General features: G+C 41.5%; 2 gene segments (V, D, J or C); both read right to left on the bottom strand.

The window, feature by feature from the left end:
• The window catches only part of LOC132242853 (T cell receptor beta constant 1-like), a 38931-nt gene extending 29978 nt beyond the window's left edge, over positions 1–8953 (bottom strand). The window contains 2 exon segments of the C gene segment in view: positions 8455–8749; positions 8872–8953. Of these exon segments, the coding sequence occupies positions 8455–8749; positions 8872–8920 (344 nt within the window).
• Positions 8954–12604: 3651 nt separating this feature from the next.
• Positions 12605–13241, bottom strand: LOC132242852 (T cell receptor beta variable 27-like). The segment is given in 2 exon segments: positions 12605–13021; positions 13148–13241. Coding segments are annotated over 2 exon segments (342 nt in total).
• Between the last annotated feature and the right edge of the window lie 7123 nt (positions 13242–20364).

The following is a 20364-nucleotide window of genomic DNA, read 5'->3' as shown; positions in this document are numbered from 1 at the left end:
ATCTGTCTCTTTCCCAGCCTTGGAGGCAGCAAAGGGCCTGGATCATGTTGTTGGGCCACCTTTGTATCCAGATATAAAGGTCAAAGCATCCGTTCCCTCCCTGTTAGAACAATCTACTTCATTTTCTTATGGGTTGACATTATCTACATTCAAATGCTTTTCTAGAGTTTTTCTCCAAGGAAGTCCATACAGCTTGGCCAACTTTCCTCTATTTATGAATTATATTTCTCTACTAGTGTATTAGTTTGCTAAAGCTGCCATTACAAAATACCACAAAATGGGTGTCTCAAACAATGGAAATTTATTTTCTCACAGTTCTTGGAACTAGAAGTCCAAGATCAAGGTGTTGGCAGGATTGGTTTCTCCTGAGGCTTCCCTCCTTGGTTTGCAGATGGCTACCTTCTCACAGTGTTCTCACATTACTTTTCCTCTGTGAGCACAACCCTGGTGTTAACTCCAAGTATGTCCTAATCTCTTGTGATATGGACACCAGCCAGATTGGATTAGAGCCCACCCCAATGGCTTTGGTTTAACTTAATTAGGTCTTTCATGACTCTGTCGCCAAATACAGTCAGATTCTAAAGTACTGGGAGTTAAGACTGCAACACAGGAATTTTGAAGAAGTACAACTCATCCATAACATTCAGTAAATAGTTACTAAATTCCCGTGATATTGCTGTGTTTTTTCTAAGCTATAAGAAAACAGCGATGCAGAAAATAGAAAAGGTGCTTGCTTTAGTGGCATTGATGTATATTTGCGTGTACAGCAATGGGAGACGGACAATAAATAAGAATATGTCTATTATGTATAGATAGCATATATATTTCTATCAGATAATGGTGATTAGTAAGGATTAAAATAGGATAAAGTGATAATCAATGTGAGTGACAGGTGGTTGGGGCAACAGTGCGGTATTAGGTAAGGTGGCCAGGAAAGATCTTTTTGGGAAGGTGATATTTGAGTTAAAATCTGAATAATAAGGAGACAGTCATGTGAAGGTGAGGAAAAGAGGATTTCGTTATTGCCTGCTGAGTCTGTAAGAAAAATAAACCAAAACACACAACCATTGCTTTTTAAATGAAATAACCCTGTCATCTAGCATACGGTTTTTACCTTGCCATTGGTTTTGACATAAAACTGATATATAAAGGATGGTTAGCCCTGGGTGAGTGGCTCAGTTGGTTGAAGCATCATCCCATACACCAAAGGGTTGTGGGTTCGATTCTCAGTCAGGGCACATACGTAGGTTGTGGGTTTGATCCCCAGTTGGGGTGTGTACGGGAGGCAAATGATTGCTGTCTCTCTCTCTCTCTCTCTCCCTTCCTCTCTCTCTAAAAATCATTAAACAATTTTTAAAAAGGATTATCATTAATGCATTAAAATATTATTATAGAAGTTGACATAAAGTATTTTAATATAAAATGGTGTTTATGAAATATTGATGGATTAAGAGAATAAATTATAAAGCAGTATGTATGATATGATCTAACTTTGTTTAAATGCATGATTTAAATTCTCATTTTAGCCCTGGCTGGTATGGCTCAGTTGGTTGAGTGTCATCCCATGTACAGAAACGTTGCCAGTTAGATTCCTGGTCAGAGCACATGCCAGGGTTGCTGGCAATTGATGTTCCACTTTGACATCAATGTTTCTCTCTCTCTCTCCCTCTCCCTCTCCTTTCCTCTCTTTCTGAAACTCAATAAAAATATTTAAAAAAATTCTCATTTTAATAATCTCTGTATATCACAATACCATGCATTTATTTTGCAATTAAAACAGCTAAAACTATTGTAATAATAAATAAAATTTTCCCAGAAAGGGCAATAGCTAACCTCAGGAAAGGAATTGCTAAGGTATAATTTCATGTATTACAGTGAGAAATAAATTTAGGTAGTAACTACGTTGCATGTTTTATCGCTATGAGGCACAGTGTTATGTAGTTTATATGGGTTTTTTCATCCCATTCTTATAGCAAACCCTCCTACCTCATTTTGTGGGTATCATTATTATCGTCATTTTACATATGTGGAGATATATAAAGGAATTGTGCAACCCGTTCAAAGTTAGATCCAGTGATCAAGCAATAGAGCCAAATTTTAAACTCAGGTCTATCTGATGCCAGAATTCAAGCTTCTAGCTAGTGTTTTAATGCTTCTTAGGAGAAACCTGTGCTATCATATAGAAAGATGCTCACAGCCCGACTTATCTGTATGTGAATTTGCCCACTTCTTGGGGAAATGGGAGCATGATGCAGGAAGGGAAGCGGGCACTGGACCCACTAGATCAGTGGTCGGCAAACCACTGCTCACGAGCCACATGCGGCTCTTTGGCCCCTTGAGTGTGGCTCTTCCACAAAATATCACGTGCGGGCGTGAATGTACAGTGCGATTGAAACTTCATGGCCCATGCACAGAAGTCGGTTTTCAGCCTGGGAGAGTCTATTTTGAAGAAGTGGTGTTAGAAGAAGTGGGGGGTGTTGGTCAGTTGGGCAACAGGAGACACGGTGTGGGGGAGATGTGCTTGATTCATGCACGAGTTGAGTGAACCAGTCAGTCAGCAGTCTGGTGTGCAGTGGTTAGTGCTAGTCGCTTCCGCAAATTGCACGCAAAAGATCGATGAAACAAGTATACAAGATGATTGTGGATGGGAGAGATGGAAGGGGTCGACCTCAGCGAACGTACCTCAGTCAGACTGAGGACGCTTTTAGCAAAGGCCAGCTTAGGAGTACCCTAATTAACTTAATAATAATGTACTTACCTATATAGTTAAAGTTTAAAAAATTTGGCTCTCAAAAGAAATTTCAATCATTGTACTGTTGATATTTGGCTCTGTTGACTAATGAGTTTGCTGACCACTGCACTAGATCCAATAGACTCATATGTGGATCCCAGAGGCCCCCGAATTAGTATGTGTGGAAATTGGGCAAGACCCACTGGACCTTGTAGTAAACTAGGAGTGAGATGGAAATCATTTCTGTATGAAGCCAGCTATGCTTGAGTCTGCTCTTGGTTATACATTTCCCACGTATCACAGAAAACTCTGTGGTTGTCCAGCCTTCCAGTGTTGCTGATCAGATGACATCCAGTTCTGAATGTGGGATGAGGCATTTGGTCAAAAGCCAGGAGCAGGTTTTCAAAGGACAACAAGTTGTTGGCAGGTGGAAAAAGGATGGCTTTACACCAAAACTCTGCATCAGCCTTGAGGAATGCCAAGGGCTTCACAGAGCATCCCAATTGGCCTCAGGTACTTCAAGAACAACTGAGCCTGCTTGGCCTCTGGCCCAGGTGGCAGGGCCGCTTTCATCCCAACCTTATTTCTGCTACACAACTCTCTTGTGCCCATCCAGGGCCAGCCTTACAGATGATATAGTAATAGACCAGAGCAGCACACCCAACTGCAGTATATGTTAATTCCAAAGTCCATAGAAGCCCACGAATTACTGCAGTTCTTTCTGCATAGTAGATGGTAATAAGACTTATCTCTCATATTAGAGGGGAAATTCTGACATGTCCCACACATCTGGACTACTTAAAAGCTCACCAGTGTGGCAGGTCCCTGAACTTTTGCAGATTATACATTGTTCTGGCCTGCATATGTCATATACTGAGGCATCTAGAGTGCTTTATAATTTCTATTCACAAAGAACAATCACCATAATACCACAAGTGCAATGGGCCAGTATGCTATCAAGATGACTAAGGGCCTTCTGAACTATATTGATAGAGAACAGACTAAATATAGCGTTGAGATGAAATAGTTAAAGGGTATTTATGAACTTGTCACTTGAAGGGAAACTATATTTGATTGTGTTTACTGAGCATTTCTAAGCACTCTTCTGGAGGAATTTATCTTCAGGCTCCCAGTAGCCACCTTTCATGTCTGTGGATAGGCCCTCCAGCTAGTCCTACACATTTTCTCTCCATCTCAGTCTACACATTCATACTCATACCTACCCACAAACACACAAACATCTGTCTCTGCCTGAAAGCTGTGGTTTCCTCCCTCCAGCTTGCCTCTACAGAGCTCATCTGGATGGGAACTGGGGAGGAGGAAGATGGGCAGGAGGAAGCTGAAGTTCTTGCGCAGATCTCTGATCTGTGCCCGGCACTGTGTCTCCAGCGCTGCAGAAGTAAAAGCTGCTGTCTTCGGGGTTCACACTGTTCACAGTCAGAATGGAGAACGTTAGGTTTGGGCGGTGGATGGGAAACTTGTCCTTGGTAAATCCACTTTCATAAGTGGCCTCAGAGCCCTGATTTGCCGTAGCAATCAGTGTCAAGCTCTGTCCGGGAAGCTGTTGGTACCAGAACATTAGGGCAACTTGGCTATCAACCTGACACTGGATTGTCACCGAGGTTCCACGTTGACAGATGTCCCTGAGTGGCTTTTGAGAGAGGAGAGCACCGAACACAGAGCCTGGTTGCAGGGAGATAGAGAAAGCCATGAGCGCTGACCAGCTTGTCCCCAGGAAGGAAGCTCTTTTTACTATTTGCTCCAATGTCACCTTGGCTCCCAAAGAACCCTGGGGCACTGCCTCCATTTTGTTCTGCCAACTCTTATTCTGTCATATCCTATAATCCATCATCTCCCCTCCCCTCCTCCCCCCCCCCATTCTCTGACTGGTGGCCTCAGACCCTCTACTCCTCTATTCAACATTAATATTAATCCCAGACTTCCCCACCCAATAAGGCTCATACCTTGTCCTAGGAGAAGTAGTAGGAAAGTCAGCATCTTTAGGTGATATCCTCTCCTCTTCCATGAGAAAAGACACTGAGAAGTCAAACTCAGGGTCATCTTTCCTCACCACTGTGTAGTTCCTTTCCTGTAAATAGGAAGTTGGGTTTCTGCAAAATGTGGAGAAAATTAGTCTGCCCCTAGTGGAACTGTGTAACTCTTCACTCACAAGGTTTCCCAGTATGTCACTGCCAACATCCACTATATGTCCACCACCTCTCCATCCATCATTATTCAGTGCCATGTATGTGCTACCCTTTGGGTATAAAGCAAAAATGGAATGCAGCACTTCAAATAACTAAAGAAAACTTTAGAATATGAGGGAATCTTATAACTCAAAATTTCAACTGTCTGTTGAGTCTTCATTGTCCCAAACCATCCCCATTATTCCTCCCTCAACCCATACTCTAGTAAACTGGCCTCTACTCCTGTTTTCCTCCCTCCAAATAAAATACTTTATTGTTCATAAAAGTTGAGCCAGTATTTTTTGGTGCACTTACTCCATGCTTCACATGTATGATTTCAGTCTATAAATTAGGCTACTTAGGCACTATCATCCTATTTTTACAGATGAGGAAATCATAACGATCTTAAATAATCTACACAAGTTCACATAATCCAAGAGTAAGTGACACAAGCAAGACTCAAGTCCATGTCTATGTGACCTCAAAACCCAATGGGAATATCAATACTGTCAAGGATGGTCTCACTTTGCAGTTGTCTGAACTTAATAAAATCTGGTGAATGAATGAGAATGACAGGCCAAACACCATAAAGGAAACAAGGACCTTTAGAAACAAATCCTTGTAAAACTAACCTACCTTATATCTTTATTCAGAAAGTCCATCTAATTATACAGCAGTTCTCAACCTCTGGGTCGCGACACCTTTAGGGGCCGAATGACCTTTGCACAGGGGTCACCTAAATACATCCTGTATATCAAATATTTACATTACAAATAATAACAGTAGCAAAATTATAGTTATGAAGTAGCAACGAAAATAATTTTATGGTTGGGGGTCACCACAACATGAGGAACTGTACTAAAGGGTCACGGCATTAGAAAGGTTGAGAACCACTGAGTAAGATGCACTCTCAAAAACATAATGGCTATTTTTAGGTGGTGTTAATATTACATTAGAAATGAATATAGATTACAGGATTCACTCATATTTTGGAAATATATAACTGGAAAAACAATTTACCTTATGATCAAGGAAATGCAGCATGTTAGAGATAATAATATTTCAGTAACCCTTTCTGCTATGCGTGTGTGTGTGTGTGTGTGTGTGTGTGTTTGCAGCCTGTACATCTACGGGCGGTGCCAGAGGCAGTGAGTGATTTAAGACAAACCCTGCTTAGTATACTGATGAAAGGTATAGAATACTCCATTTTTTTCTTGATATCTAGGGATACATTTAAAAAATTTAATCAAATATATCAAAATTTCTGCCAAAATAACCCAAGATCTTTTTCTGGTTCATTCATCCTAAATCCTAAAAATTACCAAGTGATTCTTAGTCTTTAAAGAATTCCAAATCTTTCCCTCTCAGTGGTATTCTTTCTTTTATAAAACAATAGCAAAGACATTCTTCTCACTTTTCATTGTCTTCAAACAGCACTTGTGCCTTTAGACTTTTCTTTCAGAGGTGTCATGGTTACCGTTATCATATAATTTTAATGTATTTATTTATTGAATTCATGCACGTGGTTAAAATTTCAAAAAACACAAAACTGAGCAAAAAGTAAGGTACCTTCCCCAGAAGCAACTGGTCAATAAGCTTGTTGTATCTGTTACTAGACATATTCTTGACTTATTCAAGTTTACAAGTATCTGATTGGTCTTCCTATACCTTGCTGCTTATTTTATTAACAATGTATTCTTAGCAATACATTGAAAAGTTTAGTTTATATCAGAACATACATATTTGCCTCATTATTATTTCCCATTTTATTATGAGAATTTTAAAACCTCTATAGAAGTTGAAAGTTTTATATTGAACATTCATGTGCCCACCACTTAGATTCTACCACCTTGATAAAGCTACTTATTGCTTTATCATAAAACTATCCATCTACCCATGTACATTTTGGATACATTTAAAAGTTAATTAAAGGCATACTTCACTTTTAAACACTTAAGCATGCATTTAATTAACTAGTGTTCAATATTTATTTATGATTCTTTTTAAAGGTAAATTTGCATACAGTAAAAGACACAACTCTTAAGTACCATTAAATAAGTTTTGGGCCTCCTACAGCTCGGTCCGCGGTGGCGGAAGTGAGGGGAGGCCCGGGCCGCGGGGTCGGCGGGAGACACCCGCAGCCGCTAGGGGGCCGCACCCCGTCTGTCCGCAGCAGCATGGCTCGCCTCCTTCTCCTCGTCCTCCTCACGCAGGCCGCGAGCTGGGCTGAGAGTTGTGCGGCGGATCCGAAGCCGTCCTCGGGGACAGTTGGCCGCGGCCGGGTGGAGACCGGAGGGAAGGGAGGGAGGGAAGGCAGGAGGCTGCCCTGGCCAGGAAGAGAAGAAAATAAATAAATAAATAAATAAATAAATAAATAAATAAATAAATAAATAAATAAATAAATAAGTTTTGACAAATGCACACACCTGTGAACTCTACCAAGCTTTCCAATACTCTTTTTTGAAGTTATAATCTTTTACTATGTTTATTATTTCACTGAATTTCTTGGGGGTGACATTGGCTTGCAATACAGGTTTTAACTGTATAACTCAACAAAACATCATCTGCACACTGCATCGTGTATCCATCACTCCAAGCAAAGTATTTCTCTTGTATTCCCAAAGGACTCAATTACTATTTACAGACAGGATAGATGTTTCACTCTTTAAAATGCACAGATACGCCCGGCTGGAGTGGCTCAGTGGTTGAGTGTCGACCTATATACCAGAAGGTCATGGTTTGGCTCAATTCCTTTGAGGGTTGTGCAGGAGGTAGCAGATGGATGATTCTCTCTCATCATTGATGTTTTTATCTCTCCCTTCCTCTCTGAAATCAATTAAATATATTTTTTAAATACACAGATACTTTTCCAGATGATCATGTGTACAGAAGTAACCTAATTTTTATAACCTCTGCATCATAATTTATTCTTTACCTGTTTCTAGTAAAACATTAGTGACCACTTAGAGAACATGGAGAAAGATTGTTTTTTATTAGAGTTGTTCTAATTTTAGATTGAATAAATAGAATTCAAATTCCACATGCTTTCTCAATCAACATAGAGAGAATAAAATTCATCTGAAGAAGGAGTTTCGCTTGTGTGATGCCCCCTAGTGAAACATTGATTAAGAGCAAAGACATGGAGCAAAGTGGCAAATGACAGTAAAAGGACAAGAATAAGACAGGGAGAGAAAAATTGGTAAAAAAAAAAAAATGATAGAACAGAGCTTCTTCCATGTAAATATATGTGAGGATGTTCCCTCCTGACTGGGGTAGAGTCTCATGAATTTAGGCTGGGGATAATACACAAGTCTGGGCAGACTAACTTCGAAATGGCCCCTAATTCAGAAACGATGGTGCATGGGGCATAAAAAATATCCTGTGCTTTCCAGGCCAAATTGTACGTCCATGGGCTTGGTTCCACGGAGTGGCCATCTTTGTTCAAAGTAGCCGGTGTAACTCAGCCCTGAGTTAGGGTCACTTCCCTCTGGCACCTGCCCTTTTTGTGCCGAGAGGATGTGGTTGTGCAGCGCTGTGGATATACTGCTGGCACAGAGGTACACAGATGTCTGCTTGGTGCTGGCAGACCCCAGGATCAGGGAGAAGCCCTCCTTCTTCTTCCTGGAGACACTGTACCCATCGGGGAAATCTCCTTTCTCATTATTTTCAACCCCATATGAGAAGTGGAGCAGCTGCAGCCCCAGAGCTGGGTCTTGTCGATACCAGAACATTCTGTCATGGTCCATATCCTGTAAACATTCCATAAACACTTTCTCTCCCTTTCTTTTGATCAGATATCTTGGGACTTGGGTTACTTCTGCATCCATGAGACCTGTGAAAGGAGGATAAAGGAGGTAAAAAGGTGGTCATCAAGAAGCTTGATGAGGGAAAAGTCTTGTATCCAAGGCCTAGAAATAATAAGTTAGGAGTTCACCACCAACTTCCCAGACTCACCTACTCCCAGGAAACAAAAGGCCACACCACAGAGGAGCCTGAGTCCCATAGCAGGTTTGAGGCACAAGTGTATTTTCTCTGAGGCCTAGGTTACAGGCCTGATCATCTCTGATGTCATTGTCCCTGCCCACACTCATGATCCCTCAGCAATCCCCAGATTCTAAGAGAATTTACTAGTAGAGGGACTAGAGTGAAAGCCACCCCTTTTCCTCATGGGAGTGTCAGTGTGTGTGTGTGTGTGTGTGTGTGTGTGTGTGTGTGTGTAGAAAATAGCATACCAAGCCTGAGACAGCTATTTTAGAAGGACCTGATTACATGGTAGGCTCTGGGATTGCACATGGGTATCTGGCTTTCAGTAGTGTCCCCACTGATTAGTTCATTGTGTCTAGGCTGCTGGCACAATGTGGTTTATGTTGAACACCCACTTTGCTTCTTTGAGTCTGGAATTTTGTAATGTGCCAGGGAGAGGGTGCCTGTGTGATCACCTGTGTTAGTTTGCTAATGCTTCCATGGTGGATGACAAAAACCAGAAATTTGTTTTGCTCACTATTCTGAAGGCTAGAAGTCCAAGATCAAGGCATCAACAGGATTGGTTTCTTCAGAGGAACCAATCGCCTTATAGCAGGCCATCTTCTCCCCTTGTTACCTCATGATCTTCCTTCTGTGTGTGACTTGGTCCTAATTTTCTTTTCTTTTTTTTATATATAACGCCAGGCATATTGGGAAAGGACCCACTCCAATGACCTCATTAACATAAATTACTTCTTTAAAGACCTTATGTCCAAATACAGTCATATCCTGAGATACTGGAGCATAGAACTTCAACATATGAATTTTGAGGGGATGCAATTCAGTCCATAAAACCAGCCACCAAAAATATCTGGGTGCTGAATCTCTGGTGGGCTTCTCTGGGCAGCAACATTGCACACAGGTGACTGCATTTTCATAGCTGGGGTGAAAGTGTGCAGCCTCATGGGAGGGAGGGAGTGTAGGACATCTCATATAGATTCCTCCATACTCTGCCTAGGTCTTTTCCCTTATGATCTGGCTGTGTATCCTTACCAGGTCTGTGTCATAAACCTTAGCCATCCTGTGTGCATGACCAGAGACCTCCTGGGGAACCTGGGAAGCAATCATGAGGTCTGAAGGGTAAGAATGAGTTTGCCAGGTGGAACTGGCAGAGGAAATGGTGTGTGCAATCTGATGGTAGTTAGGTGACAGTTGCCAATGAAATGCAGTTATAAAATAACTACAAATAAGGTGTTGAGCCCTGAGAAGGGAAATTCAGGGCTAAGACCTGAAATTAGAAAAGCAGTTTGAATGGAAATTAAAGTAGGACTGGAGAGTCCAATGCTGTTGCTGGTGAGAGTGGTGGGGACGGGCAAATGCAATGGACTAGAAAGCCTGAGGACCACCTTGTGTTTGAGGTAGAGAGAATCACCCTCCAGCAGGTGGTGCCAGGGAAGCCGGATTGGTATCAGGTGAATTCCGATAAAGGGTCTGGGCCATCCTCCACCAGGCCCTGGGATGGACTCCTACTGTCTCTAGTAAGGTGAACTGAGAAAGGCTTTTGTGGGAGAGGTAGCTTCCCCTGGTAGGGGCAGGGCTCAGGAAGGCACAGCCACCTCTCCCCTTGTGTCAGCCCTTTCTGTGAAGAGAGGCAGTGCTGTGCAGTGTTGTGGGTTAACTGTTGGCAGATATGTCTAGATATGTCTGCAGGTTAGGAGGGATTCTCAGTATTACTTTAAAAGATGCCATATCTCTTAGAGACTTCCCATCTGTTGGTTCCCCTGACACCAACGGACTAATAGATTGATTGTGGCCTCATTCCTGGCTCTTGTCTGAATCAGCACATATAGGTCATAGTACATATTTTGGTCACATCATAGAGACGCCTTCTTTTCAGACCCTGAAATTTACTAGTTGGGATTTTACTGACATCAGCATCCACAGACACTGTGGATGAAATGAGCTGGTACCTGAAGAGAGAATTTAGGTGTGACACAGATGTCTAACCACCCAAGAAAGATTTAGTGTAGGGGTGTGGCATACCAAGTTCAAGGACATCCTATTTGTTCCCATGAATCACCTATTCTAAGGAGATAAAGGGTTACAGATCAGATAGAAGCCCCAGTGCTCATGGCAAGTGAGTTCATGGTGGGGTATCTGTGTTAGCTCTGGTGTTACTCAAATAAGACATGGGTACCAATGAGCCAGCCTGTGACATAATCATCTCAGCCATATGTCAACTACCACTGGAGTGATGGTAGAACCTGCGGGGAGCAACAGTAGGGTGTGCCAGATTGCATTGCCTGGTGAATAAAAGGTACAGAACAGAAGCCTCAGCAGTGTCAGGCAGGTAGTTTAGGGCCCATTGGGAAAAGAAGAGGATCCCACGGTACAGTGGTACCCAAGAGAATTAACAAATCCTTGTCAGGGTGACATATGGCACAGAATAAACCCGAGGCTGGAGTAGAGGAAGAATAAACTCCACTAGAAACATGATTTGTCTTCTTTATATACACATGTGAAAGCCCCTGGAATCTTCCCAAATTGTATGGGAGAAGACTTTGCAGGGGGCTTAGCTTCTGGACCAGTGAGAAGGGTGCTGGGGAGCTGATCTAAGAGAAGATTGACTCACTCATTCACTTAATACCACTTTCTTCAGGCACTCTGATAAGGGTGAATATTTTTTAAAAGTAAACAATATAGGCATGGTCCTTGCTCTCATCAACCTCAATGTCTATTATTAGTGTAAATTTCAAATTACAAACAATTGAGTGGGTTAGTTACCATGAGGATAGAGGTTCAGACTGTCGTACAAGCATCTAGCAGAGGAACTAACCAAACTACTCAGGAATTCAAGGACATTTTCCTGGAAGAAATGACTTCTCAATTCATATGCAGAAGAATTATTATTAGTAGATATCCAGGTAAATAGGAAGAGGAAGGTGCTTTAGGTAAGATGAACACTATAGGTGATGAGCCAGGAGCGAGCCAGCATAGGACATAGTTGGTCACACAAAAGAGGTGGAATATATCTGGTAGAAAGGAAGGCAATTGTGGTAACTGTAGAAAGAGGAAGTTCACGTTAGGATGGTAGGCAGGTATGCAAACACCACATCATTAGAAGGAGCTGAGAGGCTTGTGAAGTAACTTAAGCATGAGACTTTAACTGGTAAATGGAAAACCCTGATGGGGATTTTCCATTAAGGAATTCATATGAGAGATGAGGTTTGGTGGACCATGATGTTATCAATGAGGTTAGAAAAATTAGTAAAATTTGCAAAGAATTTAATATTTAGAAATGTAGAGGGTGTGGCCACGGATTAGGTGTGGAAGGAGAGGACATCTCTGGCTCAGGCATTTTGGTGGACGGCAAGACACTTTGCTGAGATGTCAGATTTAGCAAAAGACTCAGAACGTGCTATTTCCCTGGTGACAAAACATCCAGGAATAGGATCTATGATATGGGACAACATGTTGTCGAGTACTTGGATTGGTATGGACTATTCTTTGGGCAACAGTGAAGGTCAGTAAGGAGAAAAGATGGCAGAGTATGTAAGAAGCCTTGTCTAGGAAAGGAATCCCTTACCCCAGCTCTAGCCCAAGCACAGTTAGCTTGTGCTGCCTGGCCTTTGACAAGCTCATTGGTACAACAAGTGAGAGCAGGACACACTGGAGAGGGTCTGCATCACTCAGAGCCCCAGAAGCTGGGGACTTGGGTGGGACTTCTATGGGCACTGATGGTGGGGGAAGGTTTTCCTCCTGGTTGGGTGGGGCCTCTCAAGGGAGGATCCTCCTTGCTCTGTGGCTGCTTTTTTGTGTGGAGAGCAGCTGGCCATGCAGTGCTGTGGTTACCTGCTGGCACAGAGATACAGAGAGGTCTGGCTGATGTTGGCTGACTCCAGGGTCAGTGGGAAATTCTTCTTCTCTGTTCGAGACACCGTGTACCCGTCAGAAACCTCTCCCTTTTCAAAATGATCAACATTAATTGAATAATAGATCAGCTTTAGACCCAGCCCTGGGCCTTGTCGATACCAGTACATCAATTCGTGGTCCATATTCTGAGAACAAGTCACTGTCAACTTCTTTTTGGTCTCTGTAATGAGGTGTCTTGGGGTCTGGGTCACTTCGGCTTCAGTAGGACCTGTGAGGAGAGGAGACAGAGCTACAGGTAGCCGAGGAGGGTGCCTGTGCTGTTGCCTCTAGGAAGAGACTCCAGCTAAGACCTGCAAGCTTTGGCCAAGGATTGCCCAGGTGTTCGGGGAATCACCTGCTCCTAGGAGACAAAGCATGACACAGCCCAGGAGCTGAGGGCCCATGGCAGCGTCACACTGGTGTCTGCCAGCTCTGGGGGCTCTGGTTGGTTTCTAAAATGTCTCCATCTGGCCCTCATTTTCAGGAGAGAAGCCACTCCCCTTTTCTCAGAGCTTTGACATTTAACACAGGCAACCAATACAAGCCACCGTGGGAGGGCAAGCTTGTGGTCACTGTCATTGTCCCTGCTCTGCTTTGAGGCTGCTTGTTTCTAAGCATTTGACAATGTCTTTTTATCTGTGTGTTTTTGTCAAGCTTGGCAAGTGTTTCTGAATTTTGCAACTTTATAATGAAAATTGGTATAACATATTTGAGTATCACTTAGAAATGTGACTACAGGAGACTTATGCTATTATCAAAGCTGTACTTTTATATGTAGAAGTCCTCATTTCTATTCTGCAGAAAAAAATTCCAAGTGTCTTCCCATCTTTGTCTATCCACTGATATATATATATATATATATATATATATATATATATATATATATATATATATATTTAGCAATTACCTTTTAAAAGAGTCTCATGTGTAGAAACAGAGAAATCCACACCATAGATTAATTTATTGGTCTGTATCCCGTTCAAAATCCTGGACACACGGCTTTCCTCTTCAGCAGATTAGACTTGGTCATAAGTGCTAACAGCTGCTTTCCTCAGGCCGGAGTTTAGGGAATCTTTCTTCCTTTTCCTCTTCTCTCTCCTTCTCTTGAAGGGGCTGGTGAAAGGCAAAGTTGATGTCTGCCTTCTTCGGGAACCTCACATTTATGCAGCACACTCAGTTCCCCTGTATGCTCTTGGTACCGGCTTTGCTTCGCTCCCTTTTCCTCATGTGGCTTCATGTGGAGGGTCCCTGGGCCTGGATGCTGTGTTGCAGCCAGATTACTCTGGATCCAAGTCATGGGGACCCTGCTTGAGGCCGAGGGTGTCACAGCTTCTTTTCTGACTTCCTCCAGCAGCTGCACATATCGCTCCCTTTTCTGGGAGTCATTGAGGTGACTTTCCTGGTGTTCCTCAGAATATCTTCCCCCTTGAACAGCTTTGAGATTTCCTTGTGCTTTTTTGGAATCAAAGTATTCTTGTTGGGGAGGAAGAAGACAGAGAAGGAGACTGTCCCATCCCTCCTACTTGCTTCCAACCACAGCTACAGCTTCCCAGAGACTTTCCATATTTTGCCAAATCATCATCTTCAAGCAAGAACTGGGCCTTCATCCCAGCTTGGGGGCTGCCCTCAAATCTCAGAGAGACATTCTTGCCCCCAACAGTCCCTCGTCTATGCCAGTGAGGGAAACAGCTGCTCCCATGGTATTAACTCTGCTCTAAGAAGGAGCGTTCTCTCTTTATATTGCTGTACCATTTCTTTCTGTGAAGCACTGTGGCAAGTGAGCTCAGTTTAGCTTCAATCCTGGGTGTTAGTGTTGTCCTGACAAGTCCTCCTCATCCCAGCTGTGGGCGTAGGTGTCCTGAGGGAAGGAACGCAGTGTTCATTCTCAAGAACCCGTCTTAAGTCAATAATTCCGTATTACTTAGTCAACCTCATCTCAGTTCAACTGCATCCCCAAAGCTAACTTTACTATCTATTTATCCTCCTGTCCATGGGATTTTCCCAGGTTCCCTGCTTCTCCCAACAACATCAAAGTGGATAATGATACAGCAAAGATGTATAATTTGTCCCAAGCATTTTCCATATTAGATTAACCCAACATCCTACATGCCCACTCCCCCACCAGCTAATTCACTCTCCTCAGACACATGCTTCACTCTCCTCTCCATCCTGTTGACCGCAGGGCTGCTCTGGTGTCTTCTATTTTTCTCTACATCAACCAAGACTAAAATGCTGCTGAGTCCCCGATAAGCTCACATTAGGAACCAGTTGCTGTACCTTCCCACCCTTCCTTTCTAGAACCTTCCCTGTGATTCCTCTTTTCCAGGGTCACCATATTCAAAAGTTTGGGGAACTCTACTTCCCCAATGCTAGGCAGGCTCCAGTGTCCCTAATAAAGAGGCTGGGAAGAAGAGAGAATCCTCTAGATGGTCAGAGACTCTAAGCCATCTCCCTGCACCTTGTGCACTTGAATGCATTTCCTTCTGTGCTGTCCCTCTCCCTCTGTCTTTCCCTGTACTTCTGTACTTCTTCACTGCTTGCTCTCAGCCTCCTCCTCTGAGGCACCACTTAGTAAGTTTGCATCTCTCACCCACCCTTCCTGGGTCCAGTATCTTGACAGCAATAATGATGCCTGCCTCTACCAATTGAAGAGCCATTTCTTTATAACTCCTGTAGAAGAATACAAGGTTTATACCTTTAAATATATAGAAATCTTATTTTTTTCTATGTGTGATCTTGATCCCAGTTATAAACTATAGAATTTTCACCACACGTCAAATCCTATTTTACTTTCCTCAGATCAGGCCATATTGGTCCTGAGGAAGTCACTCTATCCTCTATATTTTCCTATACTGTATGATTAACCTTTGAAAGACCTCATAAAAGGTATTTATATATTGGGTTTTCTTTCAATTGGTGACACAGTGTGTTTCTTTCCCCTTTTATTTATTTTTAAATTCGTTATTGTTTAAAGTATTACATGAGTCTCCTTTTCCCTCATTGACCTCTCCCCAGCTGCCCCCAGTCCCCAGCACATGACCTCACCCCCGTACTGTCTGTGTCCATTGGTCATGCTCATATGCATGCATACAACCACCCCTCACTCCCCGCCTTCCTTCATAGATTGGACAGTCTGTTTGATGTTTCTATGTCTCTGGTTCTATTTTTTGTTCATCAGTTTATAATGTTGTTCATTATATTGCACAAATGAGTGAGATCATGTGATATTTATCTTTCTCTGACTGGCTTATTTTGCTTAGCATAATGATCTCCAGTTCCATCCATGTTGTTGCAAATGGTAGGAATTCCTTCTTTTTTTACAGCAGCATAGTATTCTATTGTGTAGATGTACCACAATTTTCTAATCTACTCGTCTGCTGATGGGCACTTAGGCTGTCTCCAAATCTTAGCTATTGTAAATTGTGCTGCTCTGAATATAGGGGTGCATATATCCTTTCTGATTGGTGTTTCTGGTTTCTTCGGATATAGTCCTAGAGGTAGGATTACTGGGTCAAATGGGTGTTCCATTTTTAATTTTTTGAGGAAGCACCATACTGTTCACAGTGGCTACACCAGTCTGCATTCCCACCAACAGGGCAAGAGGGTTTCTTTTTCTCCATATTCTTGCCAGCACATGTTGTCTGTTGATTTGTTGATGACAGCCATTCTGACAAGTGTGAGATGGTACTTCATTGTTGTTTTGATTTGCATCTCTCGGATGATTAGTGACTTTGAGCATATTTTCATATGTCTCTTGGCCTTCTGTATGGTCTCTTTTGAAAATTGTCTATTTAGGTCCTTTTCCCATTTTTTATTGGAATGTTTTTCTTCCTTTTGTTAAGTTGTATGAGTTCCCTATAAATTTTGGAGATTAAATCCTTATTGGAGATAACATTGGCAAATACGTTCTCTCATGCAGTGGGCTTTCTTATTGTTTTGTTGATGGTTTCTTTTGCTGTGAAGAAGCTTTTTATTGTGATGTAGTCCCATTTATTTATTTTCTCCTTAGTTTCCATTGTCCTGGGAGCTATATCGGTAAAGATATTGCTACGACATACGTCTGCTATTTTGCTGCCTATGGATTCTTCTAAGATTTTTATGGTTTCCTATCTTACATTTAAGTCCTTTATCCATTTTGAGTTTATTTTTGTGTAGGGTGTAAATTGGTGGTCTAGTTTCATTTTTTTTGCATGTATCTGTCCAATTTTCCCAACACCATTTGTTGAAGAGACAGTCTTGACTCATATATTCTCTTGTCTCCCTTGTCAAATATTAATTGAACATAATGGCCTGGGTTGATTTCTGGGTTCTCTTTTCTGTTCCGTTGGTCTATATGTCTGTTTGTGTGCCAGTATCAGGCAGTTTTGAGAACAGTGGCTTTGTTATATAGCTTGATATCTGGTATTGTGATCCCTCCTACTTTGTTCTTCTTTCTCAAGATTGCTATAGCTATTTGGGATCTTTTTTTTATTGCAGATGAATTTTTGGAGAGTATGTTCTAGGTCTTTGAAATATGTCATTGGTATTTTAATGGGGATTGCATTGAATCTGTAGGTTGTTTTGGGTAGTATGGACATTTTAATGATCTTGATTCTACCAATCCATGGACATGGTATATTCCTCCATTTGTTTATGTCTTCCTCTATCTCTTTTTTCAACTTTCCGTTATTTTCTGAGTATAGGTCTTTTACCTCCTTGGTTCAGTTTATTCCTAAGTATCTTATTTTTTTTTGTTGCAATGATAAATGGATTGTTGTTGGGTTTTTTCTTTTGTTTGTTTGTTTAGTTTCTCTTTCTGTGAGGTCATTATTGGTGTATAAAAAAAGCCATAGATTTCTGGGTGTTAATTTTGTATCTTGCTACATTGCCCAATTCATTTATAAAGTCTAGTAGTTTTTTGATGGAGTCTTTAGGGTTTTCGATGTACCATATCATGTCATCTGCGAATAATGACAATTTTACTTCTTCTTTTCCAATTTGGATGCCTTTTATTTCTTCTTTTTGTCTGATCACTATGGCTAGCACTTCTGGTACTATGTTCAACAGGAGTGCTGAAAGTGGGCATCCCTGTCTTGTTCCTGTTCTTGGGGGAAATAGTTTTAGTTTTTTCCCATTGGGTTTACTGTAGTTTATCATTTAAGGCTTTTATTATGTTGAGGTATGATCCCTCTATTCCCACTTTGCTGAGAGTTTTTATCAGGAAAAGGTGTTGAATTTTGTCAAATGCCTTTTCTGCATCAATTGATATGATTATGTGATTTTTGTCTCTCAACTTGTTTATGTGACATATCACATTTATTGATTAGCCGATATTGTACCAGCCTTGCATCCCTGGAATAAATCCCACTTGGTCATGGTGTATGATCTTTCTAATGTAATGGTGGACCCGACTTGCTAAAATTTTGTTGAGGATTTTAGCATCTGTGTTCATTAGGGATATTGGCCTGTAATTCTCTTTCTCTGTAGTGTCTTTATCTGGTGTTGGGATTAGGGTAATGCTGGCTTCATAGAAAGAGCTTGGAAGTGTGCCTTCCTCTTGAATTTTTTTTGGAATAGTCTGAGAAGGATAGGTTTTAGTTCCTCGAACGTTTGGTAAAACTTCCCTGTGAAGCTGCCCCATTCAGAGCTTCTGTTTGCTGGAGGTTTTTTTTTTTGTTTTTGTTTTTGTAAAGGTGGGTTTGCATATTTATTTATTTGTTATTTTTGTTAATCCTCCCCAAAGGAAATTTTTCATTGATTTTTTAGAAAGAGTGGAAGGGAGGGGCAGAGACAGAGAAAGAGAAACATGGATGTGAGAGAAAGAGAAACATCGATGTGAAACTCCTGTTCATTGATTGTCTCCCACATGTGCCCTGACCAGGGCCAGAGATCCAGCCTGCAACTGAGGTATATGCCCTTGGCTGGAATTGAACTTGGGACCTTTCAATCCACAGGCTGATTCTCTATCCACTGAGCCAAACCAGCCAGTGCTTGCTGGAAGTTTTTTGATTACTGTTTCAATTTCATCAGTAGTTAGATTGAGTTTTGGAAGCTTATATTTTCCTAGGAATATGTCCATTTCATCAAGGTTTTCCAGTTTGTTGAAGTAGAGTTGTTTGTAGTATTTTTATACAATTCTTCGTATGTCTGTGGGGTCGGTTGTTACTTCACCTTTTTCATTTCTGATTTTATTTATTTGGGTCCTCTCTCTTTGTTCCTTGGTGAACCTGGCTAGAGGTTCATCAATCTTGTTTATCCTTTCAAAGAATTAGCTCTTGGTTTTATTGACCTTTTGTGTTGGTTTTTTTTTTGTCTCTGTGTTGTTTATTTCTACTCTGATCTTTATTATTTCATTCCTTCTGCTTACTCTGGGCTTTTCTTGTTTTCTTGTTGCTCTTTTTCTAATTCCTTAAGTTACAGGGTTAGATAATTTATTACTTTTTTTTTTTTCAGGTATGCCTGTAGAGCTATGAACTTCCCCCTCAGGACTGCTTTCACCGGTGTCCCAGAGATTTTGGATTGTTGTGTTGTCATTGTCATTTGTTTTCCAGATGCTTTTTATTTATTTTTTATCTCTTTGGTAACCCAATCATTGTTTGATAGCATGCTATTTAGCCTCCAAGTGTTTGCTTTTTTTCATTGTTTTTATTGTAGATGATTTCAAATTTGATGCCATTGTGATCTGAGAAGATGCTTGGTACGATTTCTATCTTCTTGAATCTGAAGAGACTTTGCCTGTTCTTAATATATGGTCTATCTTTTAAAATGTCCTGTGTGCACTTGAGAAGAATATATATTCTCACAATGTTCATTTTTATCAAACTTCCTCTTTCATCATTATCTGAAATATAATATTTGTATTAAGGGATCTCTTAGCACCCTCTAGTGGAATAATACTGTGGTAGGCAGAATATGGGCCCCTTAGAAGTATTGAAGTCCTAATCCCCACAACCTGAGACTGTTTAGATTGCCAGAGGGAATTAAGGTTGTGGATGTAGTTAAGGTTGTTAATCAGCTGACCTTGAGCTAGGGAGAGTATCCTGGATTATCCAGTTGTGCCCAATCTAATCACATGGGTCCCTAAAAGTGAAGAACTCTTCCCAGTTGTGTTTAGAGGAGACATGAGCATGGAAGAAGGGTTGGAGATGGCACATTGCTCATGAGGGCAAGGTCACTGCACTCTTTGGGTTTGCCATTTTAGTGCAGAGAATATAGCTGCATTGATAAACTGCTGGTGCAGAGGAACTAAGCTCTCTGGGGTCCTGATTTTCTTGGCCTTTCTTCTCTGTTGGTGTGGCAGACAGAATTCTAAGAAGGTCCCCAATGATCCTTGCCCATGTATAATCCCCTCTTTTTTTGAGTATAGGTGGAACCTATGAATATGACATCACTCCTGGGATTATGTTATAATTTTTGGCAAAGAGTAATTGTCCAGGTAGGTCTATTCTAATCTCATGAGCCCTTTAACAGCACAACTTCTCCAGCTGGTAGCAGAAGGGGAGGCCAGAGAGCTCTTTGAAGCACAAGCTTTTAATGAGCATTTCTGGCTTTGAAGATGGAGGGGGCTGGAAAGAGACTGCAAGGAACCAAGGG

Source organism: Myotis daubentonii, chromosome 10, assembly GCF_963259705.1.
Source record: "Myotis daubentonii chromosome 10, mMyoDau2.1, whole genome shotgun sequence".
NCBI lineage: Eukaryota > Metazoa > Chordata > Mammalia > Chiroptera > Vespertilionidae > Myotis > Myotis daubentonii.
This window is presented reverse-complemented; position numbering and strand designations above follow the sequence as displayed.